Raw genomic sequence first — 19,880 nt, 5'->3', positions numbered from 1 at the left:
CAGTTTGCGGATGCTCTGGGTAGCATTTGGCCGCTCATCATTTGTCGAACTGAATTCAGTGACTGCCTTTGGATTCAGAGTCATATGAAGAAGTTTAATGCTTGAAGGATCTCCATGGTGACCCAGTCCCTGGGATGTAGCTGGGCAAGGACATGTGGAATCTCCCCTAAATGCTCTATTTATGGTCTCTTGGAGCCCAATATCAGCCTCTTTTTGTTCATATTCTCCAGCAAGAGGGTCGGGCCTTCCCTCTGGAGTCTGAGGGTACTGGCCATAGAAGGCAGTGCCCACTACTACATCCCGGGAGAGGCTGGCACTGCAGAGCCGCGCCGCGCACAGAGTTCCCATATGGCTGGAAGATGAGCCTCAGAGAATTGGGGATGTGTCAGCCAGACACCCAGTGCCAAGTAGCACAGATTTAAAGATTTCTTGATACTCCTAGACAGCTGAGCAGAGATTTTATCATCAGCGGCAAATGCAGCCAGCCCGTTGTCGCCTTGGCAGTGTTTGTGGAATTAATTGGGACACTGAGCTGACAGGACACCAGTGTGGGGATATCTAAGAACCCTCATTTTAGTGCTTGTGTCGTGTTTTGTGTTGAATTGTGTATCTAAGGTCCCTGGGAGTGAGGAATGTTGCCCTCTGCTGGGACTCTAACTTAATTTCTTATTTAGGCAAGTTAGCCAAAAATGTTTCTACTGACGGCAGTGTTTCTAACGTGCTTCGTAGAAACTGAAATATTTTTATTAATGATCCTGAACAGTGAGAGCTATAGAGGGGATTTCCAGTTCTGATACACTTTGGCCGTCTGCCTGCTGTAGGAATGTGGGGGAGTCCAACGACTTCTATTTGTTACTGGTATTCAGGCATTTCACCCAGAAAATTTCCCCGTACTTATTCTTCACACTAGATGTTAATTACGGTGGATCTCTGTTTCTAGAATGTGGGTACTTTTGCTGCACGGCATGTGAATTTCTGGCGATCTCTGCACAGAATCTTATTTTATTTTTATTAAAGAATGTGTGAGCAAGGGAGAGGAGCAAGGAGAGGGAGAACGAGAGAGGGAGAGAGAGAATCTTAAGCACCTGAGCTGAAATCAAGAGTTGGATACTCAACTGACAGAGCCACCTGGGTGCCCCCCAAATCCTATTTTAAATGTATTAGTGGGATCACTTGTAAAGCAACAAAGACCCTTTTTCTAAAATCACTCCAATGTATTTATGATTTTTTTAATGATTGCCATTAGAAATTCAAATTTCTCTATATTGGTTAAACCTCATGGTAATTTCACGATCCATAGGACATCCAAAATTATTTTGGTGTAATTGGATTTAATGGTGAATAAGTTGCTAAAATCTAATTTACAGCTTACAGGAATTAGCAAATAAGGCACTTTGAATGTATTAGGGCAGTGCTTTTTAAGCAGTGACCCACAGATATAGATAAATTCACCTTAAAGAGAAATATAGCTCACATATATGGATTTGTATGTAAATGCACAGACACAGAAACAAAACAAAACATTCCCAAATTTACTTAACTCTGCAATGCACTCTGATATTTTCAATTCTATTTTCTTTTTTTCCCCTCCTCCCTTCCTTTTTTCCTTCTTCTGCCTTTTCTCAGTATTTCGCCCTTCCTATGCTGGTCATGACCCACCAGAAGAACTTAATCGTTTAACTGATGGGTCACGACCCATAGTTCCAAACATACTATGTTGGAGAGAAGACTTTCCTCTCTATCCCTGCCTTTCTCCAAGTTTATGATGTGTGCATGTGGCTCCCTCCCTGGCTCCCTCCCTTCAGAATCCTTTGCTCTCTGTCTGATAGCAGAACAAAAGAGCTGTGAAGAGCTTCAAACCCCACCTTCAGCTCTGATGTCTTCTGCTCCTTCCCTGCCCCCAGCTTTTAGGGCAAACAGACCTCTAAGAAGTGCCTTCCATGAGTGCCTTACCCTGATGCATTGTAGGAAAGTCCTCCTTTTGTTTTCTGCTTGAGAGTAATCATTACACCTAGTTTGATAAAAGGCCCACTTGTCCCTCTGCTCTGGTTTGGGAATATCATTGCTTAATAATAATTATATTCTAACAGTGAATATTTATTAAGCACTTACTATGCTTCAGACAGGGCTCAGTGCTTTCTGTACATTATCTCATTAAGTCTTCATAACTACCCTGTGAGACACACCATTATTTATCCCCGAGGTACTAGAAGCTGAGGCATGAAAAATCATTTGATTTGGCCAAGGTCACAGAGGACAGCCTGAGCTGAGATCTTATCCACGCTTTTTTACCTCTCTACAGACGTGTTATTCATAAAGCTAGCGGCCTATCCGAACAGCTCCTTTTCCTAAAGCCTATATTTGAGGATCGTAGAACACCTTGCCCTGCTTTAACCGTCCGTGCTCGTAGCTGACAAACATTCACCGAGCAATTCTGTGTCCCAGGCGTTTTGGAAGGCACCGGGTGAGGGTAGACTCAGGAATGACATGGTCCCATCCTATAACATAGAGTGTGATGAGGATGGGGCAGTTTGGTGAGGAGACCCCAGCATGGAGAGGGTCAGGTGGCAGCTCGTTCATGGTAGGCTTCTCCCACCCCAGCAGCCCCTGGTCCTCTGTTCTTGAGGAGCCTGGGTTGGAGGAGGAGGGCCAGGTGTCTCTGAGCCTTCATCACTCTATCCAGACAAACTCTGAAGAAAGCATTGGCCAGCTCCATGGGATGATTACAACCCTTGTGAGAATTCCTCTGTCTTCAGGGGCACCTTGGTGGCTCAGTCGGTTAAGAGTTCGACTCTTGATTTCAGCTCAGGTGAGTATATCATGGTTCGTGAGATGGAGCCTCCGAGTCAGGCTCTGTGCTGGCAATAATGATTCTGTCACTCCTCTCTCTGTCTCTCTTACTCTAAATAAATAAACTTCAAAAAAAAAAAGAATTTCTCTATCTTCAGGTTCTTAAGGAGTAGAGTAGCTTTTCTTTTGCATCATTGCTATCAACAGAGGCAGGAGGGAAATGAATCTTACTGTAATTTGAGTCAGATTATTCCATTATCTAAAAGAGGAGGGTCCATACATTTAAATGAAATATAACATGGGGGTGGCTCAGAAAGATCAAAGTTTTATGTTTATGTGGCCTCATGCTCTCTTTTCACCCTAACCTATGTATTGCTCACATGCCGTCATAAATCTAGCCTCTTGAGATGGTCTCTTTTCCCTACCCTTTTCAGGCTACAAGAGAAAAACACGTCATGTGCTGTTTTGTGCTGGCATTAGTTATTTGAAGGCCTGCAAATGACATTGAATCTGCTTGGGTGAGACAGACTGAGAGCAGACACAATCTTCCAGGCATTGGCTACTCAGAGAGGACCAATTACTTGGGAGCTTTTTAGAAAGGGAGGCCCATGGGAGCCTGGCTGGCTTAGTCAGAAGAGCATGCAACTCTTGATATCAGGGTCATGAGTTCGAGCCCCACATTGGATGTATAGATTACTAAAAAAAATAAATAAACTTAAAACAAAATCAAGAGGGGTACCTGGTGGTTCAGTCGATAAAGCATCCAACTTCGGCTCAGGTCATGATCTCATGGTTTGTGGGTTTGAGCCCCGTGTCAGGCTCTGTGCTGACAGCTAGCTCAGAGGCTGGAGCCTGTCTTCAGATTCTGTGTGTGTCTCTCTCTCTGACCCTCCCCTGCTCATGCTGTCTCTCTCTCTCTCTCTCTCAAAAAGAAATAAAACATTAAAAAAAAACTTTTAAAAAATCAAAAGAAATGCAGGTTTGGGGACCAGAAACTGCTTTGTAACAAGGTCCCGGGTGATTCCTATGTGTGTTAGAATTTCTGAAGCTCTGGCCTAGGCCACCCCACACCAACCATATTTTCCCCTGGGTGTGGAAGCATCCAGAGGATGCACTTTGTTCTTATCAATCCTGCAGTTGCTAGGGACACACATCAGTCAGTAAAAGCAAACACTTTGTGCTTCAACCCTGTGACACTGTGTGTTCCTGTGACACCACCAGTGTTCACCGGTAAGCTCTTCTGCTTCATTAAACCTTCAAAAAATGTATTCCAGTAAATTTAGGGGTCACGTGTAACATTTGTCAAAAGCGGATTAATTTGGGACTGAAATACAACGAATAGCACAATATTCAAAGCCTACCATTTGGTAACTTCTGACATATATGTATGCCAGTGAGGCTGTCACCATGATCAAGATAATGAACATGAATCATCCACTACCATAAAGTTTCCCTGTGCTCCTTTGCATCCTTCCTCCACCGCCAGGTAAGCGCTAATCTGCTTTCTGTCACCATTGATAGATATGTTTGTGTTTTCTAGAATTTTATATGAATGGAAGCATACATCATGGCCTCTCTTGTTTGGCTTCTTTTTTTTTTTTTTTTAACCATTTTTAAAAAATATATTTATTTTGAGAGAGAGAGAGAGAGTGTGTGTGTGTGTGTGTGTGCGCGCGCACACACATACTTGTGCAAATGAGTGGGGCAGGGAGAGAGGAGAGAGAGATTCCCAAGCAGGCTTGGCACTGTCAGTGCAAAGCCCTATGTGGGGCTTGAGCTCACAAAACCATGAGATCGTGACCTGAGCCAAAATAAAAAATTGGATGGTTAACTGACTGAGCTACCCAGGCGCCCCTGCCTTGCTTCTTTTAGCATAATTATTTTGAGACTCATCATGAGCACTACTATGTGTACGAGTTCTGTTGCTGAGTAGAATTCCATTATATGAACATAGCACAGTTTGTGTATCTGTATACTTGTTGATAAAATTTGGGGTTGTTTCCAGCTTTGGGCTATTTACAAATAGGGCTGCCATGAACATTTGTGTACAAGTCTCTGTGTGATCAAGTGCTTTCATTTTCCTCGGTAAATAAATATTTAAGAATGAAACAACAGAATCACATGGGCCATGCATATTTATCTTTTTAGGAAACTACCAGTTTTCCAAAGTGGTTACGCCATTTCATACCTCCTCAGGAGTTTGTGAGGGCTTCAGTCATTTTTCAGCACTTGATATTGTCTTTTTGTTTGTACCCATTCCGGTACGAGTGAGGAGGTATCTCTGAGTGGGTTTTAATTTGCCTGCTACTACTAAGCATCTTTTTAGATGCTTATTTGCTATTTATATGTGTTCTCTGAAGTGGCTATTGTAATCATTAACTGAGTTGTATGTCGTTATGGAGTCTGAGAGTTCTTTATGTATTCTGAATTAAACTCCTTTATTAGATAAATGATTTGCCAGTATTTTCTTCCAATGTGAGCCGTTTTTCTTTCTTTTAATACTGTCTTTTGAGGAGCAAAAGTTTTTTTAATTTTGATGAAGTCCAATTTGTCCATTTTTTTCTCTTACGGATTGTGCTTATGCTGTCATGTCTGAGAAATATTTGCCTAAACCAAGGCCATAAAGGATTTCTCTTATGTGTTCTTCTAGAAGTGTTAGAATTTTAAATTCGGTTTTACATTTACGTCCACAAATCTCCTTTAAGTTAATTTCTTTATATGGTGCATGCAGGCTGGAAGTTTTTGTTTGTTTTGGCATATGTCTGTCCAGCTGTTCCAGCATCATTTGTTGAAAGATTGTCCTTTCTCTGCTGAATCTTCTTTGAGCCTGTGTTGAAAATCACTTGTCCACCTATATGTAAATAAGCTTCCTGACCTGTCTGGGGCCTGGCTGCAGGGAAAAGCACTGGTGAAAGCAGCAAGCTCTCTGGGTTTCAGATGGCCAGGGTGATTGTTGTCTGGCAGTTGTGCTTGGACTCAGGCTTTGGGGTCTTCCAAAGGTATCTGGAGCTTGCCCTGGGAGTCCTGCAGCTGTGGACTTGCCGAGTGTGCATGCCATCCTTGGGTAAGTTATGGAAATCGTCCCTGAAAATCAGTTTGGAAGGGTTTAGTTCCCTCACTGTCCTTTGCTGAGCGAGGCTGGATAGTACACGGCATGTACCTTTGTAGATGCATAGGAGAGGCATTAATTCATTACATACGGTGGCTGCCTTAACCCTGGGGCTCAGTTGTCTCCTGCAGTCTGGTTGAGAAGGGCTGTTGGACCAATGGGAGACAGTGACTCAGAAACGTGGGAGAGCCCATCACATCATGGAATCACAGTTGCATGGGCTCTGGGACAATTCTGGGCCAGCCCTCTTCCTGTCTGAGATAAGATGTCACTGCAGGCAGTGGTAGAGTTGCAGCAGACCCCGGTTCTGTGCACACCACCGTGTGCCTCGGGAGCCATGTGGAGTGGAGGTGCCTGCTCCCCTAGAGGCTGCAGACTGGAGCCGCTGTGGGCGGGAGTCCTTATGCCCCTCTGAGAGCAGACAGAGGCCCAGCTCAGTGCGGTGACCACAGGGGCTTCTCTAGTCCTTGTAGCGTCTCCCGTCCCCAGCAGCACTGTCGCCTGTCCAGCCCTGTGCGCGGGAAGTGCGGCACTGGAGTCCTGCAGGAAACTGACGCCTTCTAGGTCCAGCTGGGCCTCTCTTAGGAAGTAGGAAGAGTGAGCTCTTTTGACACAGGGATGCGGGTTTGTGTCAGCTGTGGGTTCCTGGGCCGGCTGGGTGAGCTGGGGTGAGGGATTCGCTTCCTCACATGCTCCCAAGATTGACCTTGGCACCTGCGTGTGACTCAGACCCACGTCTCACGGAGTAAATCGGAACACCCTAACGCACTGTTTGTTTTCCAGGCACTCCTGGCAGGCATGCGGAACCGGGAGAACTGCTCCCCCTGCCAGGGCAACGGAGAGCAGGCCAGCAGGGGCAAGAACTTGGGCTCCGTGTGGCCCGGTGAGGAGGAGCCCTGCGGTGAGGTGACCACGCCCTCCTACAAGAAGCCTCTGTATGGCATCTCGCACAAGATCATGGAAAAGAAGAACCCTCCCACCGGGGACATGCTCAACACATACGAGCTCTTCGAGAAGGCGAACTCCAGCAACAGCCCCTCACCGCTGCGGCTCCTGAACGAGCCGCAGAAGCGGGACTGCGGCAGCGCCGCAGTGGCCGCCGACGGCGACCCCAACATCTACTTTCTGATCCAGAAGATGTTCTACATGCTCAACACGCTGTCCTCCAACATGTCCCAGCTGCACAGCAAGGTGGACCTGCTTTCCCTGGAAGTGAGCCGCATCAAGAAGCAGGTGAGCCCGACGGAGATGGTGGCCAAGTTCCAGCCGCCCCCGGAGTACCAGCTCACCGCGGCCGAGCTCAAGCAGATCGTGGACCAGAGCCTGTCGGGCGGTGACCTGGCCTGCCGCCTGCTGGTGCAGCTCTTCCCCGAGCTGTTCAGCGATGTGGACTTCTCCCGCGGCTGCAGTGCCTGCGGCTTCGCAGCCAAGCGGAAGCTGGAGTCGCTGCACCTACAGCTCATCCGCAACTACGTGGAGGTCTACTACCCTTCGGTGAAGGACACGGCCGTGTGGCAGGCGGAGTGTCTGCCCCAGCTGAACGACTTCTTCAGCCGCTTCTGGGCCCAGCGGGAAATGGAGGACAGCCAGCCTGGCGGCCAGGTCCCCAGCTTCTTTGAGGCCGAGCAGGTGGACGCCGGCCACTTCCTGGACAGCAAGGACCAGGAGGAGGCCCTGTCCCTGGACCGGAGCAGCACCATTGCCTCAGACCACGTGGTGGACACGCAGGACCTCACCGAGTTCCTGGACGAGGCCTCGTCCCCCGGCGAGTTCGCAGTCTTCCTTCTCCACCGGCTCTTCCCGGAGCTCTTCGACCACCGGAAGCTGGGCGAGCAGTACAGCTGCTACGGGGACGGCGGCAAGCAGGAGCTGGACCCGCAGAGGCTGCAGATCATCCGCAACTACACGGAGATCTACTTCCCCGACATGCAGGAGGAGGAGGCCTGGCTGCAGCAGTGCGCCCAGCGCCTCAACGACGAGCTCGAGGGCCTGGCGCTGGACGGGGGCAGCGAGGGCGAGCCGGCTCGGGACGACTGCTACGACTCCTCCAGCCTGCCCGACGACATCTCCGTGGTCAAGGTGGAGGACAGCTTCGAGGGCGAGCGGCCCGGCCGGCGGTCCAAGAAGATCTGGCTGGTGCCCATCGACTTCGACAAGTTGGAGATCCCGCAGCCCGACTTCGAGGTGCCCGGCGCCGACTGCCTGCTCAGCAAGGAGCAGCTGCGCAGCATCTACGAGAGCAGCCTGTCCATCGGCAACTTCGCCTCGCGCCTGCTGGTGCACCTCTTCCCCGAGCTCTTCACGCACGAGAACCTGCGCAAGCAGTACAACTGCAGCGGCTCCCTGGGCAAGAAGCAGCTGGACCCGTCGCGCATCAAGCTCATCCGCCACTATGTGCAGCTGCTCTACCCCCGCGCCAAGAACGACCGCGTGTGGACGCTGGAGTTCGTGGGCAAGCTGGACGAACGCTGCCGGCGCCGGGACACCGAGCAGCGGCGCTCCTACCAGCAGCAGCGCAAGGTGCACGTGCCGGGCCCCGAGTGCAGGGACCTGGCGAGCTATGCAATCAACCCCGAGAGGTTCCGGGAGGAGTTTGAGGGGCCCCCTCTGCCCCCCGAAAGAAGCAGCAAGGACTTCTGCAAGATCCCCCTGGACGAGCTGGTGGTCCCCTCGCCTGACTTCCCGGTGCCTTCACCATACCTGCTGTCGGACAAGGAGGTGCGTGAGATCGTGCAGCAGAGCCTCTCCGTGGGCAACTTCGCGGCCCGCCTCCTGGTCAGGCTCTTTCCGGAACTCTTCACCGCCGAGAACCTCCGGCTGCAGTACAACCACTCCGGCGCCTGCAACAAGAAGCAGCTGGACCCGACGCGGCTGCGGCTCATCCGGCATTACGTGGAGGCCGTCTACCCGGTGGAGAAGATGGAGGAGGTGTGGCACTACGAGTGTATCCCCAGCATCGACGAACGGTGCCGCCGCCCCAACAGGAAAAAGTGCGACATCCTGAAGAAAGCCAAGAAAGTGGAGAAGTGACGGGCGCCCCCGGGGGACTGGGCGCTCTTTTGGAGCACGTGAATGGTATCCACAGACACGCACCTTATGTCAGTGGGGAGTGGCTCACTACATTTGCACACGTAAACACCACCCAACCCCAGGAAAGAAGCCTTGCGTTTGGTCTCTCCTGCTCACGACTTTTGTCCTGTGCCCTAGGGGTGCCCCCAGAGGTGGGGAGAGCTGAGCCGTGAGGTAGAGAGGCCTCAGGAGTAGGGCATCCTCTCCTGGGCTGTGTTCCCCCCTTGCAATTTCACATGCATATTCAGCAACTCTCTTAGTCCTCTTCCCACATTTTACACCTTCCATTTTTATCAAAAAAAATTTTAATTAAAAAGAAACCCTTTTTAAAAAAAATCATTGGGCTCTTTGGGGGCCGTTTTACTTAGAAAAAAATATCTTTTAAATATTTGAGATGAAGTACTGTAAGATGACTTCAGTTGCTGGGATTTTTTTTTTAAGGTGGTTTCAGATTTATGAAATTTTTAGTAGTGCCATGCTCATGCATGCTGGCTAATAATAGCTTCAGGTGGCACAGAGACCAATTTTCCTGACCTTGTCTTTTACATCTGATTTTAGAAGGATCAAGATGCCCCCTGGATGGCAGTAGAGGGGATGGAATAGTGTGATGTCCTTTCCCACCGCGGTCGCACAGAATGCTCCCTTCCACTGTGGTGCTGAGGAAGGGGCCTCGCGCGACCTGGCCTATTTGTAGTTACCATGTCGGTAGAATGTTGTGCTCACTCTGTAGACGAGAACACTGGATGATGATGATGATGATGATGATGATGATGATGATGATATGAATGTAGATAGACGTGGAAACACGTACACAATGTCATTTGAGCTGTGTCCTTCCACTGCCCCCCTTCCCTCTCTACACAAGGATGCTGTTTGGAGGGGCAGACACATTTCCTTGGAAAACGGTCTGTGTGGGTGTCTAGCTTCTTGTCTGATTTAAGGACGGGCCCCTTTGGGCTCACCGAAGCTGTTTACTTTCTGTGTGCGTATCTGTACGACACCCAGGTTCTGGGAGCTGTCTGGTGGCTTCACCACACCTCAGTGTGAGCCCCTCCCGTCGGTAGCACATCCTTGTTCCTCAGGGCAAGCCCAGGCCTCAGGCCCTCTTGGGGATATTTGGCATTGGAAGGTCACAGGTCATTCAAATGGGGCTCCCCTGTCCCTGGCCAGGGTCCACTCAGTCGTCCCCTCAGACCCCCTAGAGGCTCTGCTGCCTGCATCTGGCCAGTCCCTTGGCCTCGGAGTAAGACGTCTCTTCTCTCCTCACTGGTTGGGAAGGTCAGACTACTCCCGGCCAGTGGCAGACTCTCCAGGACTTCCAATCGGGAAAGTCCCCAGCAGGTAAAGTCCTGAAAAACAATACTTTTACTACCTGACTTTGGGGTCCGAATCCCTACGTGGGAAAGGAGACAGTGTAACCCAAGCTGAATACATCCTACCAGGAACTTGGAAAATGAACTGAATCACACAGGGTAGTTAAAAACCTTTGTGGAATGTTGCAGATTTAATAACCTAGTGGCTTAATGTTTTGCTACCTAAAAATGCAGAAATAATAGAAACAATCTGTGAATTTTCCTTATACAACTGATAAGGACTTCAGTTCCGGTGGCTATATGACATAATTTTGCCTGCAGCCAGAGGGCTTTTTTTTTTTTTATGACAAGATTTTGCGCAATGTAAAGTTGCCGACCTAATTTTAGTAAATTTGCTTTTAAGTGTCATTTACAGATTATTTCTGTTGAAACTGCAGCCCTAAATTATTGCAATTTAGAAATGCACAGGGACTTAATGACTCTCTCACCTACACCCACACCCACCCACACGTGCACATACATTTTCTTCTTACGAAAAAATTTAAGTGGGATGAAGGGGGCCTATAGGAATAACAAGCTCAGCCTCTTTGTGCCTGGAAAGAAGGGACTAGAGCAGCAGGAAACTCACTTTTTCCTCCTTACTTGGGCCTTTCTCTATGCCTTAGTCTCTCCAACACACGCATGCGCGTGTGCATGCGCACACGCCCTACCCAAAGATGGCGGCGGCACTCTCGCCCGCCAGCCCTGTTGGTTGGAGAGTGCCGTGGAATTTGTTCTGGTCTCTAGGATGTGTCCAAGAGGATTCCAAGCCATGCGAAAATTGCCCTGCTTTCTAGAGGGTGGACTCTGACCCTGCGACTTCAGAAGCACAATCATTTATTAATAATGAAAAGCCCTCCCTACCCTCGTTAGAGAAACCAACAGGTTCTAGGAATGAAATGTGTTTCTTCACAACCTAGAGCATGTTCAGTCTTTGGAAACTATATTTTGGTGGTTTCCTTACTACCTTTTCTGTGTAGGGCTTCTCCTCCCCACCCCACGCCCGCCCCAAATCCTAGAGTCCCTTTTAGAGAAGAGAGGTGGGCACACTCTGGAAAGTTGTGTCCTGTCCCTCTGGACTGTCTCACCAGGAAACACCTGCAGGTGTCTGTCTGTATGGTGTCCTCAGTTCTCCAGCCATACAGGTGGGCTCCAGGCTCCAGGGCAGTTTTTTTACATGAAGCAATAGAAGTACAAAATACTTTTTTCAAAATTTAATGTTTTCCATAAAATGTGTTGGTAAACCCCTTCCCCCAATCCATCTAAATTTTTTGGTTTTTACTTGTTTGTTTGGGGTTATTTTTTTCCCTTGTATCTGGAGAACTAAAGAATTAGCACAGACACATTCTGATGTTAAGTAAAATAGCCAGTCACAATAGGTGGTAGCGTCCCTCGTTTTCTCTGTTAGTAAGTTTTAAAAGAATGTATGAAGGTAGTCATGAATGTACTAAGTGTTCTAATCCTGCTTCAGTTCACTTTGGCTGTGTCTACATGACAACAAATGTTTGACAGGGAATAAAGTTGTCTAGTGTCATGGGCAATAGTGTGCCCCTCCCCCCTTCTGTGTTGGCCCCGAATCTTCCTTTCTTCTTAAGTTTGGATGGAGGGGGCGCCCCCTCAGCAGCAATCATCAACCAACCAATGGGATCTACGTAGCGGTGAAAGGATTAGCTGTTTCAATGGTAAGAGTCACTGGCCTGACCACACCGTAACATGGCCACTTAGGTTCCTGTAGAGATAGCCTCAGTTTCCCCCTTCCCCTCCCCCAAATGTTTGCTTCTTGTCTAATTGGGATGGGGTCCTGAGACCCCCCCCCCCAGGAGAAGTCACTGAGATCTCTCAGCCTGCCCTGCTGTGTGGAGAGCGGTGTGAGGTGGAGGTGGGGGCCAAGGGGCTGTTCCTGCCATTTGGAAATACTTGCCTCGTGTAGATCCAGCCTTAATGTTTTTCTGACATCCTAGTGATAGCAGACCCTGCACAAAGTGGATATCAGAGTTAATACTGTGAGGAGACAAAATAATGGGAATAGTTTTACCAAAGATAATGAAATACCGCATAATGTCTGCATTTTACCATTGATTTGAGTGCATCCTTAGAAAACTGAATGTAACAAAAACCCAGGACATTTTTGGAAACTGTATGCTCTCTAGCAACTGTGTGTGAATTTTTATACAAGCACTGTTTTATGAGTTATATAAAATGTTATAAAAATCGAAAAAATGTGTTTGTAACATCTTGTTTTCTTAGGGCACCCTTCTGTCAGAACCTGTGTCTGTCTGTCTTCCTGTGCGGCCTCCTCAACCCCTCCCAGGGGAGGGCGTGACCGCCCAGGGGGATCCCAGCCTCTGGGGCTGCCATGCTTGGCCCGTCAGGGCTACAGCTCACCCAGGATTCCAGCTGGCCGCTGCTGAATGAGAAGTCACCAAATAAATCCTAGCCCTTTCTACACAAACCACTTCCTGGCCACATAGTGGGAGGTGCATTCGACCTTTTTATGCCTTTCCTGGTCACAGGTGCCAGACCAGCCCTCTGCCAAGCTAGCAGAGCCTCATGTCACTCTTGTTTGTTTTTTTTGATCCACTGGGATTTAGTTCCTCAAAATTAACATTATCAACTGGTAAAAAAAGGAAGAATGCGTGTTTGTTTCTTCTCACTTCTTCTGTTTGGCTAATTGTAAATTACTAACTGTAATAGTCATAGTAAAAACAGTATCTCAAGCTGTCAGAGAAACACTGTTTTTGGTCCAAGGGTCACAAAGATATAAAGTAAGTTATGGCTTGTGATTGGAACACTTTTCCTACAGTGGCTCCGTGCACAGTTGTGAATCCTGCCACGTGCGTGTGTTTGTAAGCCTCGTCAGCAGGCTAGGGCAGGTCAGGGGTAGCAAGTTTAAGCAAAACTAAATTCTTTGGCTGTAGGTGTGTTTGTTTTCTACCAAAAAGAAAAAGTCACAGAATTTCAATATGTGAGAGCTTACTTACCAAATCTAGTTCTCAGAGGTAAGAAGGGCACACTAAATTATTACGATCATTGGAATGGTGAGGTACAGTGGAAGCTCAGGAAGCTTCTAAATAGATTAACCTCTACCCCCGCCCCCGGCCAGTGGTGGGAAAGGAGTGAACATTCACTGCCTACTCACTGTAATGGCACCTAACATTCACTGAGTATCTGCCATGTGCCAGGCACACCAAAATTGTACCTTATGATCCTCTCGCAAACCCTAAGGTAAGTTCCATAATTCTGCCTTTTAAGAAAGATATGGCCCTGAATGGTGTGCATACTATCTCATCTAATTCTCACAAAAACTCAGTGTCTTGGCCACTGTTATCTGTTTTATGGTAAGGAAGCAGAGAGAAGCGTGTTTCTTGCCCAAGTTCACACAACTGGCAAATTGCGGTGTCAGGGTTTAAACCCATGTGTCTATTCCTACAATACCACACCATCCCGGGTACTAAACAGTCCCTGAGCCACAACACACAAAGGTTTGGATCCAAAAACAAATGCAAGTCAGTGGTGTCCTTTATCGCCCACATCCTCTAAGCCCCAATTTGACCTTAGATATGAGAGATTTTAGAATTGCCGTGTGTGAAATCACTGGCGATTGTGGAGAGCCATGTTCTGATAATAGGGAGCAAATGTGAGCAAGGGAGAACTTGTGAAAGTAACTGGCAAGGATCGGGTTCTCTAGGGGCAGAGCCTGAGCGCATCCCCAAGAGATTGGTTGTGGGCGTGCCCTCAGGAGAAGGGGTGGGAGAGACTCAACGCAGTCCGGGGCCAGGAAGGGCCAGGAACAAGAATGTGGCCTCCACTGCAGTCCCCCTTCATGCCCATACTGGGAAGCCCTAGAATATGGGTTGTTTGGCAGAATAAGACCCAGTTGAGGCAGAGGGGCTGGTTGGTCATTGTCAGAGGGGTCCTTCCCAGGGAAAAGGAAAGCTTGCCCGGCAGGGTGGCCAAAGGCCAGCTCCAGCGTGAGGCCTCAGCGGCTAGACGTTGGATGCACTGGGTAATTCTCCATCAGCATTGCGTAGGGTCAAAACCACCAGAGGGCATGTTAGGTCATCAGTGGAGTGGGCTCCATCCCCAGAGATTCTGCTGGAGTAGGTCTGGATGAGGCCTAAGAATCTGCATTTCTAACAAGTTCCCAGGTGATGCTGGTCTGCTGGTCCACGCTCACACTCAGAACCACTGCGCTAGTGACCTCGCAAAACATGCTGTGTACATCACGGCTTAGCACTTTTCCGATTATTAGAAATAGATCTGAGCCAAAATAAGTGGTTTCCTGTTGTGTTCAAATAAAACTGACTGCTTCTTAACTAGCGATAAACGAAATGTTAGCTTTTAGGTCAGTGGGAAGAAGCAAGTTTATGAATGCTTGCACATCAAGGCTTAGGGGCAGGGGCCAAATGTGATGGCTTTTGCCAGAGCATTTTGCCGAAGCAAGCCTGTTTACTGATTTTAAGGAGTAAGAATGGATTTGTTCTTCTAAATACAGTTTGTAGTCCAGATGGTGACCTGTATCCTTGACAGATGTAGAGACCACAGCCTGGTCCACCCAGAAGCTCCTACAGTGTGATGACTGTGTAGTCAAAGTGACAGTGGTTTTTAAATTACAGGGAGTTCATGTTTTTGTAAGAGCTCCCATATTTCGAGACCTGTAATAGGTGAGGAACATGCTACAGGGATCTGACATGTCATTTCATTTAATCCTCACAGAAACCCTGTAGGGTAGGTATTTCCATCCCTCATTTCATACATGGGGATGCTTTCAGAGGTCAAGGTCATAAAGTTGGCAGAGCTGGGGGCTGCTAATGATGACCAGGCTGACTCCAGAGTCTGTGTTCTTAATTTCAGCGCAGCCGCTTATGTGGCTGTGTGCAGTACATTTCTCTGTCTTCCTGCCTGGTGGCCTCCAACCATTTCACTTGGGGATTTGCTGACTGTCCACAGTCTGAGTTTCTGGATCCGCCTGAGTGAGTGACTCAGAAAACCTTTCAATGCAGGAAATAGAACAAGGGATACAGTAAGAATCATGTCTGCCTCTAAAGGAAGTTCATTCCTTTTGCAAAAGTATTTGTAATGCCCGTTATCTCCTAGGCACTGTTCCATGACTCTGACAAGTCCCAAACTCATTAGTTGGTAGTTAAAAGGCTTTGGAGACAAGCTTCTGATAGTAAACAACACAAAACCTAACATCTCTTGCCTGAAACTGATTTTCAAGATGCACATGGGTATAAGCAGACTGAGAAGCTTGGCTCCCCGGCTCAGCGCAGACAGCTGAGGCCAGTGCAGATGGAACAGGGCTGGGCTCCAGCCTGAGGCAACTGCAGGCTCACAGTTTCCCAAGTCTCCTGCTTCTCACGGCTTCTCACGGCTTCTCACAGCCGGAAACACTCCTGCTAAGATGCTGCGAACGCTGGCTGCAGAACCCGACAGCCTTGGTCTTGCTGGTGTTCGGTTCCCGCTATTTTCTGACACAACGTACTAAACTGAAGTCTCCTCCCTGGTTTGGACACACAGAAGTCTCAGCATAGCCGCAGTTCAGGCATGACGGGGCATCCACTTCAGATATGTGAGACCCCTGGTGAGGGGTGCCTTCTCTTCAGGTTTATACTGCTTGTGTTGCTTGAACACAGAGCTATCATTTTAGCCTCACCTTCTGTGTATCTGTCTCAGAATCAAGGGTTAAGGGATCTCCCCTACAATCCTGAAGGAAATTCTACACATTGCATGTGGAAGGAAGGATCTAGTAGTGACCCCTCTGAGTGGGGCTCTGGAAGTGGGTATTGCCAGTCCAGACTCGCAACAGAAACTGCCCATTTTAGATACTTGCCGCTCTACCCTGACCACAGGGGAAGGTCTCACCCACTTTAAGAAGAAAGTCCCGGGGTGCCTGAGTGGCTCAGTTGGTTAAGCGTCTGACTTCAGCTCAGGTCATGATCTCACGGCTCCTGGGTTCGAGCCCCGCATCAGGCTCTGTGCTGACAGCTAGCTCAGAGCCTGCAGCCTGCTTCGGATTCTGTGTCTCCCCCTCTCTCTGACCTTCCCCTGCTCTCTCTCTCTCTCTCTCTCTCTCTCAGAAATAAATAAAAAACATTAAAAAAATTTTTTTAAAAAGAAGAAAGTCCCAGGATAGAAGGCCCATTGGGTAGAGTTGCCATCTCTACACATCAAGAATTAAGCGCATCGTGAGTGATCCATGTCAAGACTATGCAAAATCATGCTTTGAGCAGCCTGGTCTGTTAACAAATAATGAGTAACAACAACAACAACGATGACTTAACAAGGACGACCTAAGCAGGTCTTTGGGAGGAACAGGAAAGCGGCAGGCTGGGAAAGCTGCCTCCAATTTCAGAGCCCTCAGATCAGGTCCTAGCAGCTGCCAAAGGCAAACTCAGCAGGCCGAGGGGCCTTTCCTGTGCAGGAAAAGAGAACTTATGAAGAATGCATGTTAAAAGCAACTGTAACTCTTTACACCTACATCAGAGCGGCACAAGTTAGAAAGCGGGATCAGGTGGGGCCACATGAGGCTACGTCTGCAGGCACTTTCACCTGTTGCTGCTCGGAGGGCAGCCTCGCTCAGCGGTTCTGGCCAGTAAGCAGCACTGTTGTTTGCAGGGAGGGGAGGGGAGCTGGGGGGACTTGGGGAGAACCGGCAGGCAAAACGTGGTGGATGCACTTTGGTGTTACGCAGCAGTGTGAAGGCACGGATTGATGTGCCGGGGATGGAGCTGCAAAACCACAGAGCAGAAAAAGTAAGATACAAAATGAAAAGAACAGCACAACACATTTTATAAGAAAGCATACAAAGAAAGAGATACACATTAAACACATCAGAGGAGCACGGGGAAAAGAAATAGAGAATTGCGGGGGCGGGGCGGTGGGGGCACGGGTGCTGGGGCATTTTCCCCGTGGAAAACCTACGGGTGTGTAGCCCCTTCCCACCCCACAGGGTGCTGGTAAATGTTTATCAAATGACTCTCCAAGGGAAACAAATAGTGTTTCGGGGTGACTGCTGATTTCCAAGGCGAGTATCCTGCCGCGGCTGCTTGCCGGCGTGCTGGGTGACGTGCTCAGAGCAGTTTGGAGGTGCACCCCGCTCACTGCGTCTGCTCCATGCAGCGTACAATTTCCTTCACTCCTCCCTTGAGAGTGTCAGTAAGCGGACTGAGAATCTGACAGTAACTTTTTGAAAGCCCAACTATACAGGAGCAAGACAAGGCAGAACTTTAGTAGTGTTAGTTGCACACTGCATCCTTTAGGCGGTTCAGGGAACACACACCACCACCCCAGCTGAAATCTGCTTTCTTTTTAGCTTCATAGAAAATGCTAGTTAGGTTTCCATCTCCCCAATTATCCCTGACCAAATAAACTGTGACTGAAGGAAGCACTTTCCCCCCAAATGTCCACTTTTCTCTCCAAAATGCTAAAAAGATAATGAAATGCTTGTCTAGCCATCCAGGAAAGACAATAAATAAAGCCAATTTTCCAGGAAAGACAGTAAATGCTATCTGGCAGAGAAATGCAATTAGCATCATATTTCCTAAAGGAGAGCTATTTCTTTGAAACAATTAACCATCATTACTGCTATAAGGGCTAGATCAGCCTCCACCAAAATAGTCATAACTTAAAAAATTCCTCGTCATCCCATTTAGAGCAGGGTGTCTTGAGCTCATCTCTACGGACATGTGGGGTCAGATAACTCTGTTGCGGGGGCATCCTGGACACTGTAGGGGGGTTAGAGGCATCACTGGTCTCTATCCACTCGATGCCCATATCACCGCCTCCCCAACGTCTCTAGACGTTGCCAAATGTCCCCGTGGGGGTGAAATAGTCCAGTCCAGAACCACTGCGTTAGAAACATAGGTCTTTAATCCTTTCATCTGTCTTTTCAAATTTTCTTTAATTTTCACTGAGGAGGCCTCACCAGGGTAGCAGTATAAAGTAACTGTCATTTGGGTCAAGTAATGAGTTAACTTGCAAGAGTTCTACAAATTTTTTTTTTAAATTTTTTAAATGTTTTGACTTATCTCTGAGAGAGAGAGAGAGAGACAGTGTGAGCAAGAGACGGTCAGAGAGAGAGGGAGATACAGAATCTGAAGCAGGCTCCAGGCTCTGAGCTGTCAGCACAGAGCCCAAGGCGGGGCTCGAACCCAAGAACCTTGAGATCATGACCTGAGCCGAAGTCAGATGCTTAACCGACTGAGCCACCCAGGCGCCCCAAGAGTTCTACAAATGTTTATAAACTGCTTTTGTTTCTGCTATTTCATGAATCTTTTCGAAGGCCCTCGTCCTGTAGACCGCTGCGAGAGCAGTGTTTGCCACGTGTCGTCAACAAACCGACATTCTCCCACCAGGTGTTTTCTTTTCTTTTTTTCCCTTAGTTTGATTCTTTAAAACAGAGCGGTTTGGAGCAAAGCAAACACTGCAAGCAGCTGGGGGAGATGGGAACTACTAACAGGGCTTCCAAAAGCCCTGCCCGTGGCTCTTCCCATTCCGGAGCTGGCAGCAACTCTTCCTTCCTTGTACAACACATTTTGACTTTCTCCTTCATTCAGACGCACAACAACGTAAGTCAGTTAGTATCCTGATCCTTATTTGACGAATGAAGCTGAAGCTCAGAGAGATTAAGGTCAAACTGTGACCAAGGGAACCCAATTCGCTGATGGTTAAGACTGAGCCTAAAAACCAGGACACCTGGCACATCACAAGATTGTGCTGCCCCGCACCATACTAATTAGACTTTCTAGAACTTTCCAACAAGAAGTCTGAAGAAGAGAGGGAGAGGGAGACAGGGACAGAGAAAGGTAAAGGAAATGGGGAAAACTATAGACATTAATCTCCTAAATTATAATTCATAACTAACTCATGTTGAAATCAAACATGTTTTTACTAAGAAGTCAGTGAACTCCAATTAACCAGTGGCAAAATAGAAAAATTCCCCGTTACACTGAACAGTAGATAGTATTTCTTCCTGGGAACTTAAGCTTTAAAATAAAAATCGATTTCTCTGAGTCTTCTGAAATCCAAGGTGGTAAAGACTTCCAGACTCATAGACCCAAAAATCCCACTGTTTGGGGCCACAGAAGTTTCTCTTCACTGTCACTTAACCAGAATTCTTAAGAATTCCTGGAGGGGAAATAAATAAAAGGACCCAGCCACAGCCAGTCTTTCTCACATGACACAGTCTAATAGTCTCTACGTGAGCTGGCCTTCTGGCTCTAGGAAACTATTCCTGGAAGACTGTGAACCAGTTCATGTCTGTAGATGCCCTTTCCTTAGATCATGTGTATTATAAACGAGTCCCTTGTATTTTTTTAAACATTTTAAAAATGTTTATTTTAGAGGGGCAGAGGGAGAAAATCTTAAGCAGGCTCCACTCACAACCCCGGGATCATGACCTGAGCTGAAATCAAGTAGGACACTCAAATGACTGAGCCACCAGGGTGTCCCTGTGTCTTTTCTAATACTATATATTTTTAAATCTTTGTCCCTTTTATGATACGTTCTTGAGAATTAGAATAATTGGTCTGATTCTTAGTTCTCTTCATTGATAAAAT

General features: G+C 47.9%; 1 protein-coding gene across 1 annotated transcript in view; it reads left to right on the top strand.

Annotated features, from left to right (window-relative positions):
- BEND3 (BEN domain containing 3) overlaps positions 1 to 12,770 on the top strand; it is a 37,680-nt gene extending 24,910 nt beyond the window's left edge. The window contains exon 4 of the mRNA XM_039237381.1: positions 6,683 to 12,770. Coding sequence (XP_039093312.1) covers positions 6,683 to 8,929 — 2,247 coding nt within the window. The 3' untranslated portion in view covers positions 8,930 to 12,770. The remainder of the gene's footprint in view (positions 1 to 6,682) is intronic.
- The last annotated feature ends 7,110 nt before the right edge of the window (positions 12,771 to 19,880 follow it).

This window comes from Hyaena hyaena, unplaced genomic scaffold, assembly GCF_003009895.1.
Source record: "Hyaena hyaena isolate Hyena2069 unplaced genomic scaffold, ASM300989v1 scaffold_123, whole genome shotgun sequence".
Classification (NCBI taxonomy): Eukaryota; Metazoa; Chordata; class Mammalia; order Carnivora; family Hyaenidae; genus Hyaena; species Hyaena hyaena.
The sequence above is the reverse complement of the archived record's forward strand: the minus strand, read 5'-3'. Positions and strand labels throughout refer to the sequence as shown.